Here is a 24208-nt window from a genome sequence, read left to right on the forward strand (position 1 = left end):
ATTAACCGTTCAACAAGCGCACACACACAATTGTTCATTTTTACAAAATTTATCGATAAGCATAGAAACAAGCGGGACACGTCGGAGCTGCAATTGTGCAATAAATAAGATAAGACCGTAAAGGTTTCGCATGATCGCAAGATAACTGGGGAAGGCCTCTGAGGTTTTTTTGGAACGGCGAGACGCGACGAGCGTACTCCTATCCCGGATAGGAAGGGGAAGACAGAAATCCCAAGCGTACAAACTGACTTGACGCGAACGAGCGGAATGTCCGTGAGAATCGTGTTTTATATTCTCGCTTCGTTTCTCGTGGTTTCGACCGCCTTCGACACGTCGGCGTCGCCGATCGTGCACGATGATAAAAGAATTGCGAATATACGTCGTTCCTACGCGCGCGCAAAGTACGTAACTGTAAACTGGTCCTAACACCACACGGGGCCTCGCCCACTTGGTTGCTCAACTTGGGTAAGCCGAGGAGAACCGGTGTGTCTACGGCGTGGCAAGGCCGTTGACAGTGCCGTGCCGGCGAATCAATCGCGTTGTCACGCTCAAGCGGGCGCGCTCGCTCACAGCTCGCACTCCGCTCGTGCGTGCCCAGCTGATTCGCCGCGCCGCGCCGCGCCGCGCCGCGCCGCGCCGCGCCGCTGCGAGAGCCGCAGCCGTTCACCGATCGTGGGTGAGAGAACGAGAGAGAGCGAGAGAGGGAGGGGGAGAGAGAGAAGTGTTCAATCCTGCGAAAGTTACGTTACGCTGAAAATCACAAAGCGATTTATAATCCGGCGCGTCGGGACGCAGATGCGAATAGCACGACCGTGTCTAAAAACCTCGCTAAAAACTGTAACAAATAATAATGCAATTTTGCGGAAGTAGACAAAAATCGGGAAAGCGGAAACGAGAGGAGGAATCGCTGAACTGGTAAAATGTACGACAAGATGTTTGAAAATAATTAAATAGTAAATAATAATAATTAAATAGTGCCAGAGGAATAAAAACGCTTGCGCGTTTATAAAGAAAATAATTAATTATTTGCTTCGAATTATTCGGATTTTTTATTAGAATAATAAAAAAGGAATTATTAATAGAGAAGTCAGCGTATATATATCCTCTTCTAACTAGTATGTTAAATAAGACATTAATATTTTTATTCAATTTCAATATTTCATTTCATTTAAGTTTACAAGACACAGATAAAGTGCCAGATATCTTTTAAAAATTTAGATGCGCAAATCTATAAATAACACTGAGTTTTGTCAGTATCATATTTCAATACTTAGTAAGAGATTTATGACACCAAATTGCATAACGATAAGAGGAAGATCCACAGAGAGAAAGAAAGAGAACCCGATGATTCGCCATTGATCTACAAAGCAAATAATCCTGTCCTAGGGTATGGTTGTCGTTTCGTTCAACCGACTGGCATTACCGCTTGGCGCCAACTCGAACTCGTCCGGTACTCATCCATTCTCTCGGCGTAAAGATTCCCGAAAGTAACGACCTTGACTTTGCCGTCTCCATACCGCGCCGACGATCTGACGAATCTAACGGTCGAATACCCGTAGGCCCGGTCTTATACGAATTCGACATCGAGTTGAAATCGTGATATCGCCCCTGGATCGCGGCCTGGATAGTGGCTGGAAATTCACAAAAGGAGAAGAGAATTCGGTACAAAATGCACTGTTTCGCCATTCGCATTAACACGCACCGAGTCTCGAATGTTACAGAATGGTACTGTTCCAATTCGGGATAGATAACCATCTGTTGAGGAAGGAAGGACGAGAAAAAAAAAGGAGAATAGTGAGCTCTCGTGAGCGCGTGGTACGAAGACGAATGATGATTGCGAAAATGACTGTCGCGAATGAAATCACGTGAAGGAGGAACGGCGGAACGACTCGTACACGTTTTTTGTGATATCGATAAGATCGTTCCGTCGATTAGCGCGGAATCTGATTGACATTCGAATATATTACACATGAATCTCTTACGTTTCTCGCTGCAATCGATTCGACGTAAGAACTTCGCGTCTGCAAAGAAGATTGCACAAACGGCGATGTTCGAAACGAATGCCTGGTAATTACAATTGCGACACGTTTCGTGGGAGTGTTCTTATTGTGTTTAGCGTACTGAATAATGGGGTTAGCGTGTCGCAGGATAAACACAAAGACTTTTTACGCCTGTGGATATTTTTGTAATAAAGTTCAGGAGATACTTGAGAGAAAGAGTCTGCCGCATTATCATGCGAAGCCAAAATTCAACTATTTTTCACACGAAAATTCAATGCCGCGCGATAAGGACGAAATAACGATTTTTCACCAGTTCCAAATACCAGTCTCATATATTTATTTGCGACAGTTCTACATATACGTTATTAAATATGTCCGCGTGTTTTATGATTCCGATATTCCTTTTTAATCCAGCAAATCTCTAAAAAAATACCATATAATTGTAATAGCAAAATAAATTAATAATAAAATAAAAAGTTAAAGTGGATTAAAATTGTTCAATATTTTTCGAAGAATTTTTCGTCACGGTAAAAACTAAAAATCCGATAAAATATAATTGAGTTACATATTTCTACTTTTGATGTGAGATAGGGAAGGAAAATATAATTGACCATAGTCACAGTTAACAACGCCGGTGCAACCGGACCTATACTAATTTTTACTGCGCGAGCGAGCGATAATAACCGTGCGGATAACCGAAAGTTCGCCGGCTATCGCGCACCGGTTCTCATTTTACGCAATAAAATTAGTCTCTCGCGTGACCTTGAGTCGGTTATTGAACCCTCCTTGCCCGATACGCGAGCGACGACGCGTCGAATCAGAATATCCGAGTCGAGTTTGGAAACATCACGCACTCGCGTTTTGTCGCCTCGTCGCTGATAAGCGGGCTCGAATAAACATTTCTCTCACTCTCTCTCTCTCTCTCTCTCTGTCTCTATTTCGCACAAACACATACGCGGGTGTCTTAAAAAAAAAAAAAAAAAAAAAAAAAGCAGCTTTATCGAACCGCGCCGGCCGGCACGACCGAAATCAGTGAACGGTAACGGCTTCAATCCCTTATTAGTTCGGCGCCCATTATAAGCGCAATGCACGCTAGTATACGATTACGGGAGAACGAATGTTAATCCGCAAAGCGTCGTCGGTGCGATATTTTCGTAATAACAGCGCAGGCACACAGAACATACAGTCCAGCGTCGCGATTATTATTTTTAATAAATCGAGATCTACATATCCTCTATAGGAAAAAGCATTTTGATGTATTTTTACTTTCCTGTATTTAATACTCTTTATGCGTGTTGCGATCGAGAAACTGTTCGGTGCATATCCGCGTCCGGAAACGGCGCGGCGATGTAACACGTATCGGCGAGCCGTTTCATCGCGCGCAATTAAAAATTAATGGCGGCGACTCTCGCCGGGTACTTAAATCGTATTTTCAGCCGTACCGGTAGTACCCGAACGGTACTACCGGTTTTCGGTTGTAACTTCTCTCTCGCGACAGGCGGGCGGAGGGAATCCGAGGGGAGGGGCCCTGGGTTTATTGCTTAACGAGGCCCGGCCGCGCCGGTATTGAATACCGTGTGTGCATAAACGACGATACACGGCCTTGGGAGAAAAAAAGCAGGACAAAATTAAACGCGTGCCGGCCGGTGGATATCGGATTTTAAGTGTCCCGTGAAAGTCTCTGCCCATGTCACGGGATTTCCCTCTTTTCTCGCGTATATCTCGTTCTCTCTCTTTCTCTTTTTCTCTCTCCACGTACCAAAGTTAAATCGTGCGCTTGAAAACAAACGCGATATAAAGATAATACGATTTGGGAGCTCGTGACGTTCCCTGGTAGCCATTTAATGCGTATCGGCCGGAACACGTTCGGAGTCATTTTAATTGCTATTTACCCACGAGTCGTGCAAGATGCGGTTAATGATACGTTCGGGGAAGAAGGGGGGACGGAAGCTTTCCCCCTTCCGTGTGAATTTTATTCAGCGTGAACGCACAAGCGACGCGACGTCGACTCACGCTTAGTATCGTTTTCACGATTGTCACATGTAACACGTCTTACTCTCACGGCTTTCTACCTTTCACCGCGTTTTCGCTGAATTCGCGGGATTTTCTGAGACTCTCGCAGATACTTTACAAGACATTTCAGCCAGAGACGTTAGCAGCATACCAATCTTCTTTTCCTTATTTTTTTTTTAATAAAATAAATCCAGATGCGGAGTATCTTTCTCAATTCGATCAAATTAATAGAGTACAAAATATAGAAGATATAAATACAATAAGTTTGTGTATTATATTCGCGTAGCGTTCGAAGCGACAAAACTACGACGAGAGAGGCTGCACGATATCACGTGATGACATCTTTTTTTTCGACCAATCGATACGGTCTAGGAAAATTCAAGGTGCCTCGAGTTGGCGAGCCTCGGCAAAGTGCATCGTCCTCATTCGGCGGCGTCACCTCTCATTTTCTCCCATCGGCTCTACGTATATATATCGGCCGTGGGCTCGCTGAACGGGTGTCCTCCACCATTTCAACAAGATGCGAGCGGGGCCGCAGCGCGCGGCGTCCACGCTGCAAACCGGCGACGTAAACAACGTGTCTGCGCAGGCGCAGGCGCAGCCGTTCCTCCCGCGCCGCCGCTTCAACAGTTCGTTCGCGCTATCCTCTTCCATCTCGCCATTTCTTTCTCTCTCTCTCTCTCCTTCTCGCTCCTTGTTTCGCCTCCTTCTCTCGCTCGCACGCGTGCAAGTACGATCCTCTTGCTCGTGAGCGTCGGGCGACCATCGCTTAGCAGCCTTCTCAGCGACGACGCTGACCTTCATAAAGTCCAGCGCACAATGGCCGGCCGCCGCAAGATGCCGAACGTTCGAAAACTTTCGTACGTGCCTGGAAATGTCGTTCGAATAACCGTACGGGGGAACGAACCACGGCCGGAGAAAGTTATGCGGTTAATTAAAGGGGGTGGGGGGGGGCGAGATGTCTGCCGAGTATATTCCCCGAAGTGAATACAAACGCGCTCGCGAATTCGAGCTTAATATGGAGCCTTTACTCCTTTGTGTGGCTGGAGCGCAGCAACAATGTTGGTATTCGTCGCTCCGGTGGTTGCAACATCGCGACGGCCTATGTCGCCGGCCCGTTTATGCCGAAAGGCCTACCGTACGCCATTGTACTTTGGGAAAAAAGAAAGATAAAGAGGCACTCGAGCACGCACTGGCGGAGTGCAAATATCGATAAGAGGCGGAAACTCCGGACGACGCCGATTTAATCGCACGTTCAATGAATGAAAAAATACAAGTACTAATCTTCCTCTGTCGCCACTATTGTCTCGTAAAATTTAAAAAAAAGAAAAGAATATACATTTGCTCGGAAGAAAATTTGAGAGCCAAAAAAATACGATCGATGTTTTTCGCCGAATTAGCAATTAAACCCGTATAATGGCAGTAGGATTACGATCGTTCTCAAATTGTTTACGACTTTTTAACACTCGTGTGTCCAAAAAACCCTGCGTCTGAAGTTTATGGTGACCATTTATCTCGGAGAGACAGATAAGTGTAGATTGTGGGTACTGTTGTCCAACTGAATTCTTCCGAAAACGTAGATAATGAGAAGGTTGACAAACGATAGGCCCTGGGTAAACAGGCTTTTTCCACTTTGTCATCCGGACGCGACGAAAAAGCAGCAAATCAGATGCGTCGAACATCCTAGTGGAGTGTCCCGTCGTGACTCACGGGTACCCACTGTCGTCCCCTTCCCGGCCGTTCGCCCGTTCGCCCGCCCGCCCGCACATCCATGCCCCTCCGTGGGCATTTGAAACGATTCTCCGTCTCTCTCTCGCCTCCGTGTCGACGACCTCGGTTCTTCCTTGTAAATTGCACCGAATCGCGTGCCGCGACGTGTCCCAGCTGAGCGTGCTTTTTCCAGCCTCGCTATTTTACGGCCGCGCCGCGTTCGCTCGTCGGGAAAATGGAAAAAATAAAATAAAAAAGGGTCGGAGCTTTTGTTCGCCCTCGCCTCGTTTGTCACGGATCGCTACCGATTGCCGAAAACTCCCTTTCGTCGGCGTTGTCGCGTGTCCTCGCGCGTTCTCTCTCGTGTCTCAATAAGTTCGCCGCGAGCGTTCTCGAGCGCTCGCGCGCGCGCGCGATCGTATCCTGGAACAAAGGCATCTCCGGCGCGCGCTACGGAGATGATTCCGCGCTCACGCTACGTTCTACCCGGTTACAGTTCATCGCGATGTAACGATGCGTCACGTTCCCCCCTCCCCCGAGAGTCCACGCAGTTTGCAAACGGTGCACCCGTTGACGACGCGCGACGTAGTGCGACGTAGTACGACGTGCAACGACGCAGCCTTTGTCGTACCTGCTGCGTCACACGTGGCCGTGCATCTCTCGCTGCGGTCAGTTCCCTCTCTTCCCTCCCCCTCCCCCTCTCTCTCTTATCACTCTTTCTCTCTCGGCCAGATCCCTCCTTATCGTTTCCCCGCGTCTACGCGGCCATATTCTGAAATTTTCTGCCCTTTATTGCTACATCTCGTCCCCGCCCGTCGCCCCGTCGTCGCCACGGCTTGCCGCGGCTCGCCGCCGCCGCTGCGACGCAAAAGTCCCACAACAAACCCGTAGATTTTTCTCCCGCCACCCCGTATACCCCGTATACTTCGTGCGTGAGGCGCATCGGTGTGTTCGAAGGGTCAACGTCCGACCCTCACCACACGCCACGGATCGACGCGCATCGTACGCGCCAACACACAGAAGTCCGGTTTGTTTTGGTTTCCCGGGCGTTACCCGGACTCCCCACTTCTCTCTCCGGTGACTTCGACTCCTCTTTCTCTCTCTCTGTTTCCCTTTCTTTCTCTTTCTCTTCCTTACTCGCCTATTCCCGTGTGCTCGATCTATTTCTCCCCTTCTCTCTCTTTCCTTCCTCTCTCTCTCGTGCCGCGCAATATATCCCTATGTCCGTGAAACTCATCGCCGCGTGGAACGACGGCGCGGTCCCAAAATGGGGGATTGAGACTCGGCAGCCAGTGACGTCAGGATGTGTACACGGAACGGTACATCGGGAGTATCGTTATTTGCGGACAATGCAAGCGACAGCTTCTACAAAGTTTACATTAGATATCAAAATATTTTTGTATGAATAGGACAAAAATGAGGATCCGTTTCAGACTGACGTATGATATTTACATTCCAAGTTGCGTCAGACAGGAAGAATACACAGATAGTACAGATAGATTTTTTTTCCCCGTTCGAGTAGCTCGGCGACGTCTCTACGTTAAACAATCGGATTGATATGTCCGGGTCGGCGAGACACATCCGCTACGGATTCAACCGAAGAGAGAACGGTTTGCATGTGAAAATCTCAGTAGTCGTGGGAAAGGCAGTGACGTAGGAAAATATAGCCCTGTGTCGCGCGCAACATTTGTGCAATAGCCGGCGGTTCGGCACGAGTCGACTGGTGGCGGAGAAAGCGGGAGGCCGCGTGGAAAGCGGGCTGTGTCGTAGCGTGTAGTTTGGAATCGATTTTTGCGCCCGCTCTCTGTTGCCGTATAGTACGCGTAACGTTCGATTCGCCGAAGCAACACGCTCGAACGGAAGCCCGAGCCTGCTGCCTGCAACCTGCAACCTGCGAGAAACGCGTGCGAGAACGACCTTGGTAATCGGCGTTGGACTTTGCGTGCCTGACGCGTGTATAGGCGCGCAAATTTCTGATTAATCATCAATACAATCGAGACATGCGAAAATGCGAAATTGGCGAGCCCGAGTTCTTTCGCGCGAAAGAAACGCGCACGCACGAGTGATTCGAGATCCACTCGCTCTAACGAACTTCTCGGGGCGTTGACTTCCAGCGCATTCCTGCGGGGCGACGCACGTATAGTCGGTTTTATTGGCCGCGTCTCTGTTTTCGAAACGATTTAACGAGAATTTTTCACACGTCGCTTATCAAAAGACTTCGAGGAACGACGCCGACGCGACAACGCTCGGGGAACGTCTCGCCGGGGTAACACGTGCGTAATTTTTGTACAACGCTCTTCTCTCGGATCTTCACGCACGGAGATGCGCGCGCGCATACACATATAAGCGAATTCGCGAGCGAGCGAACGAGTAAGCGCGCGCGCGCGCACGCGTGCACAGAAGTAGTGGGAGAGCGCAGGGGGAGAGACGCGCGGTACTTGACGCGCTGGTAGGGGTGGATGCCCGCCCGGTGCGCTCCGGCCTCCGCTCCGACCGCGGCAAGGCGATGCGTGTGCATCCCCAACGAGCCGCGGCTATCTCTATCGCCGGCAACGTCGTATCGCACGCGATGCGCCCACGAAACGCCGCCGCCGCGCCGTTCCGCTGGTTCCGCGCCGCATCGCGGCCGTCTCTCGTCTCGGGATCGCGGCAACCCCGCGCTCGCGATGATGTTCGCGCGCACGCGAAGGAGCGCGCGCGGGAAACAGCCTCGCGAAATCTACGCCACCGGGAGTAACGCCGGTTCGCTTCTCGTTGTACGTGACTGGCCCTCGGACGTTTTTTCGAGGCGCTCTTCCCCTGATTGAATTTTGCGATAGCACGCTGTCTCCATTACGCGTCACGCACAATGCGTGCACGGACGCGACGTGCTAGGGTGTTCGATAAGGAGCACGTTTAACGATGTTAATCTTGGCGTGCGTTTCGCAAGTGAAACCTTTCGTTTCTCGCTCTCAGAAAATTATCGTTGCGTTTCGTCCATTTTACTGTTACTATATTTTATTATCGAACACCCTGTATATAGGACAGACAACACATGCGTGAAAATTATAAATCGCGGCAATAATCACGCGTTAATAAGTAATATTGATTTTGTTCGTAATTTCTTTGATAATCGTCGATGCGGGCTAATGATATCATATATACGCTCTTGAAAAATATATTTTCGTACTTTGTGCCATTGTCTTTCGCGGATAGAGCATCCGAGAGAGTAGATCCGCGCCGATCAGTGGTCGCTATCGCGCACGCGAAGATGCTCCCCGGGACGCGTGGTGCCCTCTAGACTAATGCCATCGGTATTACCGCGTCGTATCCTAAAGGTCGTGGAGGAGGGCGGGGGGGAGGGTGAGGGGGGGAGAGAGGGGAAGTAGGGAGAAGGACTCTGCTGCGAAATTCTCCGGAGCACGCCAAACCAACGCCGAGAGGCATGGGCAAGGCAAGGCAAGGCAAAGGGAGAGCGTTGCCTGCCGACCGGCATAGAAGGTCTGTGACCTCGGCAATGGCTGTGAGCCGCGGCGTATACGCCGTTCCGGCGTGTATCCGTCGTGTACCGTTTTCAGAGATGATGTCACATACGTCATCGGGAGATCCCCGAAATCGTCGAAATCGCCTCCTTCCGGCACGCGTTCTCGCCTCGTCGTCGGACGCGTCTCTCTCGCGAAAGGGACGCCGGACGCGCGCGCGAAACGCCTCGCCTGGCGCGGCGTCGTGTATCGCGGACTCCCGCGGTCGCCGGCCTTTCGCCACCCGCCACCCGGTATACCGCGCGCGCGACGCACCGGTGTATCTCTCCCCGGTGTACCGTTTCGGAGCTGATGTCACTGCACTAGCGAGACCCTTCAAGCCCGTCGAAGCGGCAGCAGCCTCTCGCCACCGAACGGCGCGATCTCGCTTATCACGCGCGCGTCTTTCGCGTCGATACGCCCGTGGACGCTTATCGGCCCGTCGTTCTCTCTCTCTCTCTCTCCCTTCGTTGTCATACCGTCGCGCCACCCGGTATGCCGCGTGAGAGAATCGAAAGAGGCGAGCGTTAATGGCGCGTATAGTAAGCCAAAGCCAAGCCGCGCAAAATTGAGGGAAGCGATCGACGGCGGTACGGCGCAGTTTCCGAGATCGTGTCTTAAGTGCAGTCGTTAAAGTCACTCGTAAATATTCATGCGCTCATTAGCTAGACCGAACGGCCCGGCGACGTGCTATCGCGCGAATGTGTACTTAAAGGAATTATTTTCGCCGTAGTCCGACGGCTTATTAATCCGGAATGCTTTGAAGGGGCGTCCTTCACCGTGGCGCGTTAACGAGCTCACGATTGTCCTCTTCGGTTCAGGCCGTTACGTCGGAAAATGTTTGGCGTGTACGATCGCCGGAGACGATCGTGAGACCGTTAACGAGTGATTAACCGCATCCCGGATACTCGTCAAGTTACATCGACATCTCCGAATCCCGTAAATTCGCAAGTCGACACGTAACAGACCGGCGAGATCGATTTTCGGTGTGCATCGCTATAAATAAACGTTGAAACGTAACACTTTCGCGCGTCTCTTTGATAAAACATCGAAATCCGAAATTCAACTCAATATCCGTTCCAAAGTAGCGTGTTTCGATTTATTATCTACAATTAACTCGTTGCAGCTGCTGCTGCTGAAAATGCGATCAAATGATTAAGAGCTAAGACTAATTCGTTTGTAAATATACTCCGAATCCCGTTGACCGGACCGAGCAGATACGATTGTCATTCTATCCGCGTGTCGGAAGCGCTCTCGAGGATAAGGGAGATCCAGGTAATCGTCACTCGGATAGAAGACGATTACCACGCAGATGAGGACGCGCGGAGGATTCTTTCGCTCGCGAGAGAATAGAGATGTGCGATGTGCCGGTTCCGCGTTTGCGTGGCCGTCCTTCGCGCTCAAAACATCACGGACCGCGTGGGCTTGTATTCCTCGCTCTCCTTCTTGCGATCAATACCACGTGACCGTATCGCCGTGACCGGCGCGCGGCGCCTCCGCCGCGCCGGCCGGCCGATGTAAACAAAGAAACGTGCGCGCGGCGAGGCTGCCGCGCGGCATCGATTTTCCTCTCCGGCGTGCGGGGCGGCGCGGCGGCTCGGCTTGGCGTGACTCCGACTGCAGGGCCGTCTTAAGACGTTCGGATTCGGATTCTTACAGGTTAGCGACACGACGCGTCTCATCTGCGATCCACGCGTAAGACAATAGTTCCGTTCAATGAGAATTTAAGTACAGACGGGAGTAAATAAATACGGGGGATATGACACGGAGGTTTTTTTAATGAACTCCGCAGAGCGTATTGATGTTGTAATAAAATCAACGAAAGAGCATTTATCTTAACAAGCAGATTATATTAATGAGAAATGCTGAAGCTTACGATTTTAGTAGCAAAATAAAGGAAATAATTATTTATTCTTGGAACGGGGACCATTGAAAATGTCACGGATGACATTTCAGAGGGCGGGTAATTGAGGGCAAAAAACTGTCCATTCAGCTCGATGATTAAAGCAGTCCTACCGTCAGCATGTGCCTACGGTACGCGCGAATTGCAATATCATGGTGTGCCGATTAACGCATCACGGAACGACGTAGAACGGAATGTTTGCCGAAACAAATTGTATTTGCCCGTTATCTCTTTTTTTTTCCCTCTCGCGAAGTTCTCTCGGACGTGCAAAGTCCGGTCGAGTCCATCGTCACTTAATGCATGCCGCCGCTCGTGTCGATGATCGTTAACGGCTGTCATCTTTCTGTTTTCAGGCGAATGCGGCAGTGGTCTTCAAGTGCACTTGGCCGGGCTGCCTGGAAATCAAAGCGACCGTCCCGCTTATTGAGGAACATGTGCGCCAGTCACATCTGGGGTAAGTTTAGTACCTTAGATGCAATACGTCGCGTAAGATGCGTCGTTACGCGTTACGAGGCCGAGGCGGAACACGCGCGCGAGATATCAAGTTAGTCCCGTAGCCGAGGAAAGAGCTGTTGACATCAAATCTTTTGACTTTTCTCGTGGGCCGGAGCCACTGACAATCGATGCCGTTGTAACATCGGCACTTATCCGTACCCTCAAGTGTGTAACTCTCGAGAGAGAGCTTATAAAATTAATTGTCGCCTGGCTCGTAACGCACTATTTCACATTTTTTCTTGCCTATAAATGAATCAATGAAATACAACAATGATAATTTTATTGAGTACGTGTTGCACGTAAAGAAGCAAAAATTTAATAAAAAATTATATACATATGTCAACATATAAGCGAAGCATCAGCAATGACACGCTTTATGTAATTAAATCTTTGTGATGATACATTTATACATTAAGATTATCTCTGCATGTATGAAATAAAATCTTTAAAACAAAAATATTGAGGAAAAGGATGCTAATAATATTAATAACAAAAATATAGATGACATTAATACGAAAATAAAGATTAACATGTTTATTGGCTCGATGCTGATGAAGTAACAATAATGCTAGTACATATATTGTACACATGTTTATTCAAATATATGCACAGATACATATGCACTCACACATATACCTATGCGCATGTTTTCACAACTCGCACGTATGCGTTTCTACATGAATATATATATTCACAGCTTCTCCTAGTTGGAACAGTAAATCAACGTACTTAAATCAATAATCGATTTAAATTTTGATGCTAATAAGCATTCTTATTAAATTACTGTAAAGAATTTATTGCGAGAAATATCACCCCAATTGTAGGAAGGTCCCAGGTTCGAACTCTGGCTGGGGTGATATTTTTCGTAATAAATTCTCTACAGTGATTTATTAAGGATGCTTAAGCTTATTAGCATTAAAATTTATCGATTATCGATTTGAATATGTGGATTTATTGTTCTAACTGGAGTTGTGCTTTAAAAACCGACAAAAAATTGACGCCCAGTTTACTGAGTTTGGTAAAAGTATATAAAATTCACACAATATTATCTATTTATTAAACTTAATTAAGAAATAACATAAACGAGTTAATAAACAGTAAATATATTAATTAAAATGAGAAACGACAGAGAATTAGCTGGTTCGTAGAGCACGAGAGAGAGAGAGAAGAGAAAAACTAAATATCAAAAAGTAACGAATTAAAATACTTTACTGTGAGAAAAAAAACAGCTTGAAATTTCGTTGCTCGGCGCAGAAGATAGGAAAGCAAAGATTGAAAGCGGACTGAGATCATTTTTGTTTTACAGTCCAAAGAAGTCCAAGGGATGCGACAGCGAGGACGATATGTCCGTTCACGAGGAGGAATTCTATTATCAGGAAGTTGCTGTGGATCACATGAGCTCACCTCCCACGATGTCTCACCGGGACATGGCGAGACCGCCGCACGAGGATCCGGAGTATCAGAAGCAGCTTCGTCTCGAGACGACACCTGCCGCGAGTAACTACATCGAGAACGTAATGATCGGTGTCAGGGAACCGAGCAACACGTTTACGATCTCGCAATCGCCGGTAGGTAATCGCTCGGCTCAGGCTGTAAACCGGTACCACGAAAGATAAAGTTTGATTAAATTTGCCCCCTTCTGTTTCCAGGGTACTCCTAATAAACACATCAAACTGTCCCCACGGCCATTGCAGGCGTGTCATCAACAGAACATGACAGCGTCCACGGGCAAGCCGTCCTCCCCGCGGCGAACTCGCAGCGATGTTAAGAAATGTCGCAAGATCTACGGTATGGATTCACGCGACCTCTGGTGCACTCAGTGCAGGTGGAAGAAGGCCTGCACCCGTTTCTGCAGCGAATAGGCCAAGCGTCCGCCCCGTTCGTACGTCCGTGGGCGGAAACCCTTGTCAAGTCGACCCCAGAGTTTGCCAATGCTACGTTGAACGTTAACACCAACTGCCAAATGCCAATCATCGTCGAAGACGCGGCGTCGAGAAAAAAAGCTCCCGCATTCGCCGGAGCACACCGAGACCGCGAGACCGCCAATTATCGCCGGTTACAGCGAAAACTGTTACCCTACGAATTATTCCAGCATGGGTATACCGGAACTTTTTGTGAAAAAGTAAAATGCAAAGCTCATAAAAGCAGCATTTCTTCCTCTTCTCTCTGTTTCCCGTCGATGAAACGGCATGCACGAGTTTCGGAGAGAATCACATCACTCTACGGTTACGGTTGGCGGGTAGCTCTATAGGGCCGATATTCGTGCATGATATAACACCTTTCTAGTGCTCATAGAGGAAGTTAACGACGTTAAGATTTATCTGAACGATTTCCGCCCGTTCGTGTTTTGCACTTGGCAAACTCCGACCGGGTCCCTTAGCCGTAACGAGGGACTTTTCGATTAATAGATAGCAAATAATTGGCGTGCGGAGCGATGCGACCTCAGACGGTTGCATTCTCTCGCTCCCAACTCGTCTGACGAAGAGAACCTTTTGGTTCGGTACGAATGAGATACGCACTCGCACTCGGAACGAGCATGCATGTCCTTTCGAAATGCTGATTCCCGAACCGTCTCTTAGGTCATTGCAATAGATCTTCCTTCTTCCGCCAAGAGCGCAAACGTTAATGCGCTCTCGGTAATGATGGAACTAAAGGCGTTAAGATCTCGATCCTCAGGGACGTCGTTCAGCCGATCCCTGGAGAATGAGCGATCGAATCTGACGGACGAAGGAAAGACCGGCGGAATTCGATGTTTGGTCTGACCGATGTTCAATGCTAAATGAACGCAGACAAGCAAGATTGAACTCGCGTGGAACAGAGCTGCTAATTGTGATATTGTATCTAAATTTATTGGATCTGCCGCGAATCGAGCAGGAGAGCGCAAAGGCGTGTGAAGAAATGAAAGAAGGAAAGATAAAAAAAAAAGAGGAAACCAAAATTTTATACACCAATTATACTGCCAGATAAATAATTCAAAAAATTGTTGTTCAAGCCTCTCTCTCGCGCGTTTAAGAGGCACTATATGTTGCACGGCATGCGTCGCCGTATACCGGGCTTAGCCTTGTTAGCCTTCTGACGACCTAAGACCGTGTTCGCCAACAAAGGAGCTGCACGCGCGTATTGGGGTAGGGCTACGCAGTTGAATCGATCGATCTAACATTTAATGAAGGTTTCGCTCTAGATCACACACACATACACGCACTCATTAAACACATGTGTACACTTACATACATACATGTACATACATCGCGAGCGCGAAAAATTATGACATCACATTTGTATAGTCTTATCTGCGTCATTTCTTATACTTCTTTCTCGCTTCGGGTCATTCGCGGGACGATTTATCCATTCGAATCGATTGTTTCGAAAAACGTTTGATCTCGATAATTTTTCTAATGTAGCGATAACGAATGAACACTTGCAAATTTTATATGTTGACGGATTTGATGATACAAACTTTGCAAGTAAGCGCCACGTCCTAAGAGGATTCAACATTAATGACTCCTGATTTTTCATCGTAATCGACTGAATTATATCAGAAACGAAATACGGGTTTTATTTAAAATGATACGAATCTTCTCTATACACTTAAATAAATTTTTTAGACACAAATTATATTCGATAAAATAAATTTATAAATATAATTATATACTGTTTTGTATTATATTTTTACACATATTTATACATTTTTATATATATTAACATATATGTTATTTACAAATTTATTTTAACTATTTTTAATTAGTCAAAATATTTAACTTTTTATTAAACTTACAAATCAAAAAAGAACTATGAAAGAAAATATTATTAACTATAGATTTGTGGTTTGCATGTGATTTGCGAGAAAAATTAAAAAAATTTGCACGTACAAATTCAAGAAAAATTTACGTAATTTTTCGTTTTTAATGTAATCCAATACGACTGCCATGAAAGGTGAGGAGCATTAAGATTTTAATGCAATAAATGACAAAAGTATTTCATACTTGACGGAAGAAAATCGGTGAGACGTCGCAATGTATGCTGTACTAAATATAGTAAAGAATACATAAAGCGACCCTCGCCAATAAAAGTTTCTTCCAATTTCCCGATCGTTGTTCGTACGTTAGTATAATTATCTTGTATATTTAGTATAGTTATATCCTTGTATATTATGTCTTGTATATTACGTGTATTATCTTGTATAGCCCCTCGTTTTTTTTTATAATTATTGAACTTAATGTATTAAGAATTAGTATATCACTGTTGTTTATTAATATAATCACGACACGGGGTTTAGATTTTATTAGCATAATAAAGTGTCAGTTCTGTTGACGAATTGCGCTAATTTAAACTCAATGATTCGGGAGTATAACTCGGAAAGAGATCCATAATTCTCGTAAAAAAAAAAGGTATCGGATTACCCTTGTGTTCAAAACCATCGCGTTGTCAGTATTTCCCGACTTTTTATCAATTTCATCGCATCCATACTTTTCAAAGAAAGATCGCGGTCTTTTTAAAAATTGCCAACGGTAGCGATCGCTATTTAACGCAATGTTGTCGTCGCACGGAAAAGATTCGTTTCTTCCCATATAAATTTTATGACAAACAACTCGTACGTTACAAGTTCATACCGCGGCTGATTGTATCGAACTTCGTCTATCGAAAACTTATCGCATTTTATGAATTTTATGAAACACAACAGCACTCAAGTGATAATCACGGTGTTCATACGGGAGTTGAGGTGCTGTCGAGACCTTGATCATAGTCAATTTTTTATAATCGTGTTCACAATCACATAGAGAATCGTTGTAAAGTACTTTGCAAAATAGAATGACATACAATTATTACAGATAGCATAGAAAGTAATTGCCGTCCACGTAGGTTCCTTACTGCTATCAAAATTGTTACGCTCGATTATTATAAACACAATTTACCGAGGACAATACGCAAAGGGAAACTGCTAAGGAGTGATATTATTACTTAATACTTAATTGTTAACATGACTTTTCTGCCGTCATTTTATTCTATGCAATCTGTACATATAACCATTATACAGTGCGGCGGTAACATTGAAACTTGTAATACCGAAGAGAAATTATTTCTAAAACCCTACAAGGCTTTCATCGATTTTTTTGAATAATCGTTTTTAAAGAACTTTTTAAAGTTTTGTATATAAAGTATTCTCATTAGAAAATTTTTTGAGATGACCGATTCTCGTTTTAAATTTCGGCATTTTCGGATTTACATTTTAATTCGTGTCTTCGAACGCGTGCAGTTGGCGGCAAGTATGGCTTCATGTCTGACGTTAGACATTTCTGAGCTGAGTACACCGATGCATTACGATTGAGGGGTGTGTTTGATAGCTGTCTGACGCATGCACGAGCTTGAATATTAAGATTAAAAGATAAATAACGGATTATTAAATTAAAATATTATTACAAAATAACGAATTATTAATTCGACAACATTAAATTGAAAGAGAATAGTTAAAAGAATAGTTTTGGATTTTTATTCATGAGGCACGAATATCTAAACACGATTTGTTCGATGCGAAGACATATACACGTGACGCTGAATGTAATATTATTATAGGCGAACTTTTAAGGAAACATATTAAAACGGGAATCAATTGAAACCGTTTGGCGAAACGACAAATAACGTGTTGAATCGTCTCAACATTTTGCGGTAGTAAAATAATCCAGCCCTTTAGCCGATCGTTTAAGCTTCCGACTCCGTTAACGGCGTAACGGCGCGATGCGAATTCGCGATGCGAGATCGTGTCTGTCGTCACGAACACACGACATACAAAACACACGCAGACACCCGCAGCAATAAATTTCCGATGGTCTCTCAGAAATTCGTATATATGATTTATTGTTGATCCCATTCTGCACGATGATACGAAACGGCAGATCGCGTGCTTAGGATCGAGTGTCGCTCGACAGGAATATCGCGTTGAAGAGAATTTTGGCGGACATATATACCTATCCGCGGGATGGCACTTCGCGAATGTAAACAAGTACAAGTTTATCAACCTGTGCCATTACGTATGCCAAATATTCTCTCTTAATTCCGCCCTCGCTCTCGCGTGAGGAACAAGCGAGAAAGGGAAGAACATCTTCGCGCGCGCGAAGGTGCAAGCGGGAAAGGGAGGGCGGGGGGGAAAAACGGAGTTTCAAACATTCATAACGAAAGCTTTACAGACTTAAAGATACCTCAGGTTTATTTCATACGAACGTACAGCATACACACCTCGTTGTCCCGTTCGAAGCGACCGACCGGTCGAGATACGTTCTCTCTCTCTCTCTCTTTCTCTTTTTTTTTCGCACCGTTCCACAACGGCGAACGATCCGCCCGTCCATCCGTCGCTTCGACCCGGACGACCGACTGACGAACACCGAACGTTACAAAGTTAATATGTATCTCTCTCTCTTTCGCGATGTTAATGTCAATAATTTACTTAGTCAAAGCTCCTCGTCGCGACGAGTCGTCGCGGCGATTCGGGACACCGTGTAATATACAATTATAGCGAATACCACCGCGGGGGATTAATCGGCGGCCTGAGGACTCTCGAGATCGCAAGTCACGCAGCCTAAACCAGATAACTTCCCCGTCGGTGACGAGCAACGCGAGCCCATCGTCGTCTCCGTTCGATCATTCGCGCTCTCCGACGTTGATCGCGTTGCTCGAGACGAAGATTTGTCGCCGATCGATCGACGAGGGCACGTTTCACGTTTGCGCTCGCGGGGAATATAACCGAGCGCACCGAGTTCGAATTCAGAAAACGCATCTCTCTCTCTATCTCTCTCTACCTCTATCTCTATCTCTATCTCTCTTAAAGCTGCTGCATTACGTTCACGGTATAATCGCAAATTCCCCGATTCAATCAGATCAGGATCGGGCTTTCGATCGATTCGACGGGCGGGCCAGTCGTTATGCGAGCGATCGTGCGGCCGGGGTGAAGGGAAGAAGGGGGTTTTCCCGTTATTCCGGGGGGGAGCTGGGGAGGAGAGAGACCCCGTCGGTGCACGACACGATCGCCTCGGTTGATTATACCGATACTGGAGCTCTGTCCAGCGCGTTCGCCGAGATACCGAAAGAAGGGATATTGTGTTGCGGGTTAGAAAGCTAATGGCCGGGATTATCATACCAAAACGGATCTCATATCGATTTAATGAAGTGTAATTTTTTTTTCACACGGTATATGTACGGCCGAGCCCCGATTTGCCGAACGGCCAGCGTCGCCGTACGCCAGATTGTATCGTGAAGAAAATTGTTAGTGACGCGAACGGTAGAATCTGCTGTACGCGACCGCACACGGGGGGGGAGAGGGTGACGTTTTAACGAAGCGAGGGGGTGGCTTTTTTGAGAGATCGTAGCTCAATGGGCTTTAGACTATTTGCGCTCGGCCGGCCGTACAGCGCGCGAAGACATATTATATTAATATTATATTATATTATATATTATATATTATATATTATATGATTATTATTATTATTATTATTAATTTTTATTAATTATTATTAATAATAATTATTGCATCCATCGTCGTCGTCATCTTCTCATCTTTAACCCTTAACACAATGATTAGCGTCACTCACAAGTACGTTAAGTAATTGTTAAAGCGCGAAATCTTTATTAATATTGCGTTAGGTGGAGCCGTTAATATTTCAATCGCCCCGCGTTAAGAGGGTAACGTTTCAGGACGGATCGCGCGTTCGGAGTGATCTAGAAACATCGAGCCAGACCGTGAGAGGTCGGAAACAATCTCGCAAGACGTGCAACCAGCGACTCTAATATCATTCTTATATCCGTATAATCGCTGCAAGGAATAAGCTTCTATTTATCGATAATGCGTATATAATTATAACGCTGCGGTTATGTCGCATTATTTGACACACTCGATTATTCTAACGTATATCGTATATGACTGATGAGAAATTACGATGCAAAACACAACGTTAATTACGTTTGAGTGTATAAATTTTATCGTTAAGACACATCGTAATAAAGGTATCTAACAAAACCGTATATCAAGTTATTGATTTATCTCATCCGCATGTATACAATGCGTCTTCTCTCTCTCTCTCTCTCTCTTAACTCGTAGAACACGCGCATTCGCAGACGCGATCAAGGTGAACAACCAGAATCACTTATCTGAAAAATATTGTGATCGACAACGCGCGCGCGATTTATGTGCGTGCCGCAGACTTGACTGTCATTCTTGTTCCCCAGAAGAACCCGTTTTATTTACATCCGTAAAAACGCACGTTCGTTTTATCGTCCCGTGGGTGTAACGATGAAAAATCGACGCGCGGACTTGAATGTTTGGGGAAACGAGAAGGAAGACGCGCGTGAGAGAAGAAAATAAAATATGTAACGACAAATTCTATATGTAGCTACTAATCGGTATCTTGACTTTCGTCCCGACAGGACGTTGTGAGAGGCTGAAAAATAAAGTCCTGGATCCGTCGAGTTCCCCGCTACTTGGGTAGACGACGGATCCTTGATAGCGCGAACGATCCAGGTGATACGCGTCGGCGCGTTTTAACTTTACATATATTTCTCTCTTTTTTTCGGATACGCGCTGCGAACGGCAAAGTAGCGTTCTCGCAGTAGGGTTTTTGCTCAACGCACACGTATACGACGAACTTGCGTCCGTCGGGCGCAGATATCACCGAAAAAGGTAGTTGACGCTCGTCGCCGGTCGTCGGATACCTCGGGTGCTCGCGCACGTTACAATGAGACATAATCGCAGCTTCGTTCTCTCGTCGCGTAACACCTTTACACACGTAGGTACTGTACATAGAGTATAGCTGACTCGAACACCCGTTTTACGCGAGGAAATATTTCAGACGCATTCCGGACCGCGGTAGCTTGATAAATCCCAGGCAGGACTGCTCATATAGGATTTTACGATTGGCCCAGTATTGGGCCATTACTGACTACCAGATTTTCGATGTCGGTACGGGCCAGTATTGGCAGTCGTCTAATATTGGCTCAGCGTTGGATATAATAATCGAATAAACTGATAATTAGATTCAAGAATGGCAAATGATAATGGCCCAAGAATGGCAAATGAATATAAAAGTTTATATCGTGAAACTTCTGTGAAATTAGAAATAATAAATAATACACAGATTATTTTTGCAAGAAAAAGCTGAATATGAATTTAAAAAAAAGTATTTAGCGTTTGTACATATTTATCATTGCAATAATATTATAAATAGTATTTTTTATCATAATATCAGTGTATAATTATTCACTGGACATGGCCCAATAACATAAATTTTTTGTATAACGCTTGGCGTTGGCTATAAAATGTTGATCCATCACCGTATGCCGTGTTATCGTACACTGTTAAATTCGTAGTGTCAAATTATACTCAATTTGAGTCAGTTTTAATTATTCCTATTCGCCACTTCTACTCAATATGTCGATATATAATTTAACTAAACCAATGGAGTTAAAATGATACTAAATTTCGACGCACATGATGGTTAAAAAAAACAAAACGGATTATTTAACTCAAGGCATTGGTTTAAATGTCATCCTTTAATATTTAACAGTGTAAAAGTAAATAGACGTCCGATTATTTGCCCGTAATAGTCCAGTACTGAGCGACAGGATTCCTGGCCAATGATTAACCGCCATAAATCTGCCAAGCGTTGGCTCCATTGTAATATCTAGTTATCCTATATATGGGGCGTCCGCCGGGATCTATCCCTGTGCGCATAGTTCTAAACGGCGATCGCCGTGCGAAATCGCGGTTTACAGATTGCAGACTCTTTTCGTAGACGATTTCTATGCAATTTACAAAACGGAGGCGCGCGCTAGCACGCCGGGCGCAGCCGAGATCATTCGCCACGTTAAAAATGCATATCTTGCGAATGTTGGGGTCTCGCTGTTGAATCAAATCGCCGTTCCCGAGGCGTCGTCGCACCTCGGGGACGCGAACGCATCGCGACCGTGCTTTTATAACGGCGATGCCCCGTTCACGGAGATCACTGTACTGCCGAATCTTTGTATTTTATCCGTTCGTCGAAGTTTCCTGTCCCTTGTCAAGCGTATGTCTGTCAGCGAGCCATCACGGCGCGCACGACAATCGACGCTCAACGGCCGCAATGTGTCAACGAAAAGGAATCCGAGCGGTGCGTGTCGACGCCGCGATACCCGCGATATACGAGAGCGATAATTATGACATGCGCGTGAATTGCGTGCGAGCGATGGCTCTGTGCAGAAGGATAAAATCGTGTTCCGTGTATAATGTATATAGCGTCGAGAGAGGCGGATCCGCGTCGAGCGTCGACGCGGATCCGCGCGGATGGATCCTTAGCAGGAGTCGTTCCAAAATGCCTATCCCTTGCAAGCTATAGCGTCTGTCTCGCGACGAGTAAACGCCGTCGTTTCGTTTAAGAACCTAGTAGCGTCTCAGCATGTTAACCGAATACCGTATAGGGGAGTTAAAAGTAGAAAAGGAGAAGATTGTAAACGCTGTAAATTGCCTTCTGCGGAAATAAAAGTAACTGGCATTTTCCGGCGCATTAAGATTAAGCCGGGTAGCGTATAGCTTATCACCGTAGCCGCGGCCATAGGCCGGGAAACCGCATAACTGCACCGCCGTTATTGAAAATAGAGAATGTACGTGCACAGCTAAGAGGCGTGAAATCTGTGTATATAAGTGCAAAGTAGTATATTGCGGTGTCAAGTGGTCGCGCAAGCTCCTTAGGAAACCCCAGATTTGATATTTTTCTTTTCCGCCGCACACGCATCGAGAGCATATACGCCTCGCGCAACACGCGCGGATTAATGGTCATTAATTAATTAATTAATAACTATTAATATAGTTATATAGGATCACGGGAGATTTGCAGGAGATTCGTGCCGCGCAATCCAATTTCCGATCTCTCCTTTGCGAGATTTACGACTGCACCCGTTTCGAAATTTTTTACAGAGATGATTTCTTAGAAAAAAATCTTTTAAAAATCTATTAGTCTGATTTACGACAAAGATGTAAAACAATACACTGTAATTTAACTGTAATTTTACAGATAGCCAGAGTATAATTAAAATTTTGGAAAACACTATAGCAATTAAAAAGCTATTAGAAGATCAGAATAAGCTATTAGAAAATCAAAATAAATTTTTGGAAGAATTAGTAATACAGAAAAACAACGCAGAAGCAGTCCCAACAGCAGTCCCAAAAAAAAGCATTTAAAAAATATAAAAAACTGACAGAATATGACAATTCATTAAAAAATAATGAAAATGAGAAAGAAAACAATTGGTAATAATATAGTACACTATCCGTCAATGATTCGTTCCCCTAGGAAATAGAGACGGCGCTATGGATTTTTTATAGTTTATGCATAATATCTTGTCTTTATTTCCTACGAGGAATCATTGACGGATAGTGTACATTCCCCACTTACTATTTTGTATTAAAATAATAAATTTCCACACACATGGTACAGTTAAAAATAACAAAATGTTATTTAACTCAGGATATTGGTTTTTTTATCCATTAATATTTAACAGTGTATATGTTTATATATTTATATATAGATAAAGGATTGAAAAAAGATTTGGAAAAAAAATCTCTTTAGAGTAATCTCTGAATTTCGCGGATCGGAAGTTTTATCTCGCGGTACGAGTCTCGCGTCAATTTCCCTCAGCGCAACTGTTATCTTTTGCGAAAGTTACAAGTTACGTCGCTGGTAGCACTTACGATCGCCTCCACTACGTATATATACTCGTATGTGACAATAGAATATTTGCCGCCGACGAACGTCAAATTTGTTCAACGATCGTTTTATTTTAAACGCGATACCGTTTGCCGAGGATATAGTGGTGCAACTTTCGGCGACGAAGCGTCGAAGATTTCTATCAACACACAAATATATAGGACTGTTCTCGTCCGCGCGCGTCTCGGAGGCGGGCGAATATTCTGGACTAGATGACGATTATAGTTTCGTTGAAACTCGACAAAGAAAAAAAAGAGATACTTTGTATTTTTCCGGAGAATTGTCCCTCTGTCTATATGCTAAGAAATCATTATCGCAACTTTTCGATAATAAAATCTATGCGAAGGTCAGCACGAGTATTTGAATCGACCGTCTCCCGCACCGTATAGCGGCAAAACCCGCCGCTATACGGAGGAAAGTGAAGTGAAGTGAAGCCGATTTTTTTCGCGACTCTCGCAACAGACATTCCTGCTCCCGTACATCCTGTGTCACACCTTTTGCGTAGATATGTAAAATTAATTACATGATTTCCAATGCAATTTACGCAGGCTGAAACGCCAAGATCACCGGGGCACAAAGTCCTTAACATATCGCGAATCGTCGAATCGTTGAACTTTCTCATGCACCAATGATTTTTCTTGGCGAAGGAAGAAAAACGCATAATTAGCTCTTTGCAATATATGTATTCCTCGCGGAAAACATACCCTACACCTTAAATACTCACCTCTTCTTAATTTTCAACGATCGCCGTTGCGATTGTGAAAATATAAGATAATCTCCCTATTTGAGGTCAATATACATATAACGATATACAATTCGAGGATCTTTTTTAAAGGACAAACACGAGCTAATTTTGTACTCGTA

At 45.3% G+C, this 24208-nt stretch overlaps 1 protein-coding gene across 2 annotated transcripts in view; it reads left to right on the plus strand.

Annotated features, from left to right (window-relative positions):
- Positions 1-23694, plus strand: part of Glut4ef (Glucose transporter 4 enhancer factor) — an 87012-nt gene extending 63318 nt beyond the window's left edge. For both annotated transcript variants that reach the window (XM_071774473.1, XM_071774474.1), the window contains exons 6-8: positions 11480-11580; positions 12928-13189; positions 13271-23694. In XM_071774473.1, the coding sequence (XP_071630574.1) occupies positions 11480-11580; positions 12928-13189; positions 13271-13483 (576 nt within the window). In that variant the 3' untranslated portion in view covers positions 13484-23694. The remainder of the gene's footprint in view (positions 1-11479; positions 11581-12927; positions 13190-13270) is intronic.
- Positions 23695-24208: the final 514 nt, after the last annotated feature.

This window comes from Temnothorax longispinosus, chromosome 3, assembly GCF_030848805.1.
Source record: "Temnothorax longispinosus isolate EJ_2023e chromosome 3, Tlon_JGU_v1, whole genome shotgun sequence".
Lineage (NCBI taxonomy): Eukaryota > Metazoa > Arthropoda > Insecta > Hymenoptera > Formicidae > Temnothorax > Temnothorax longispinosus.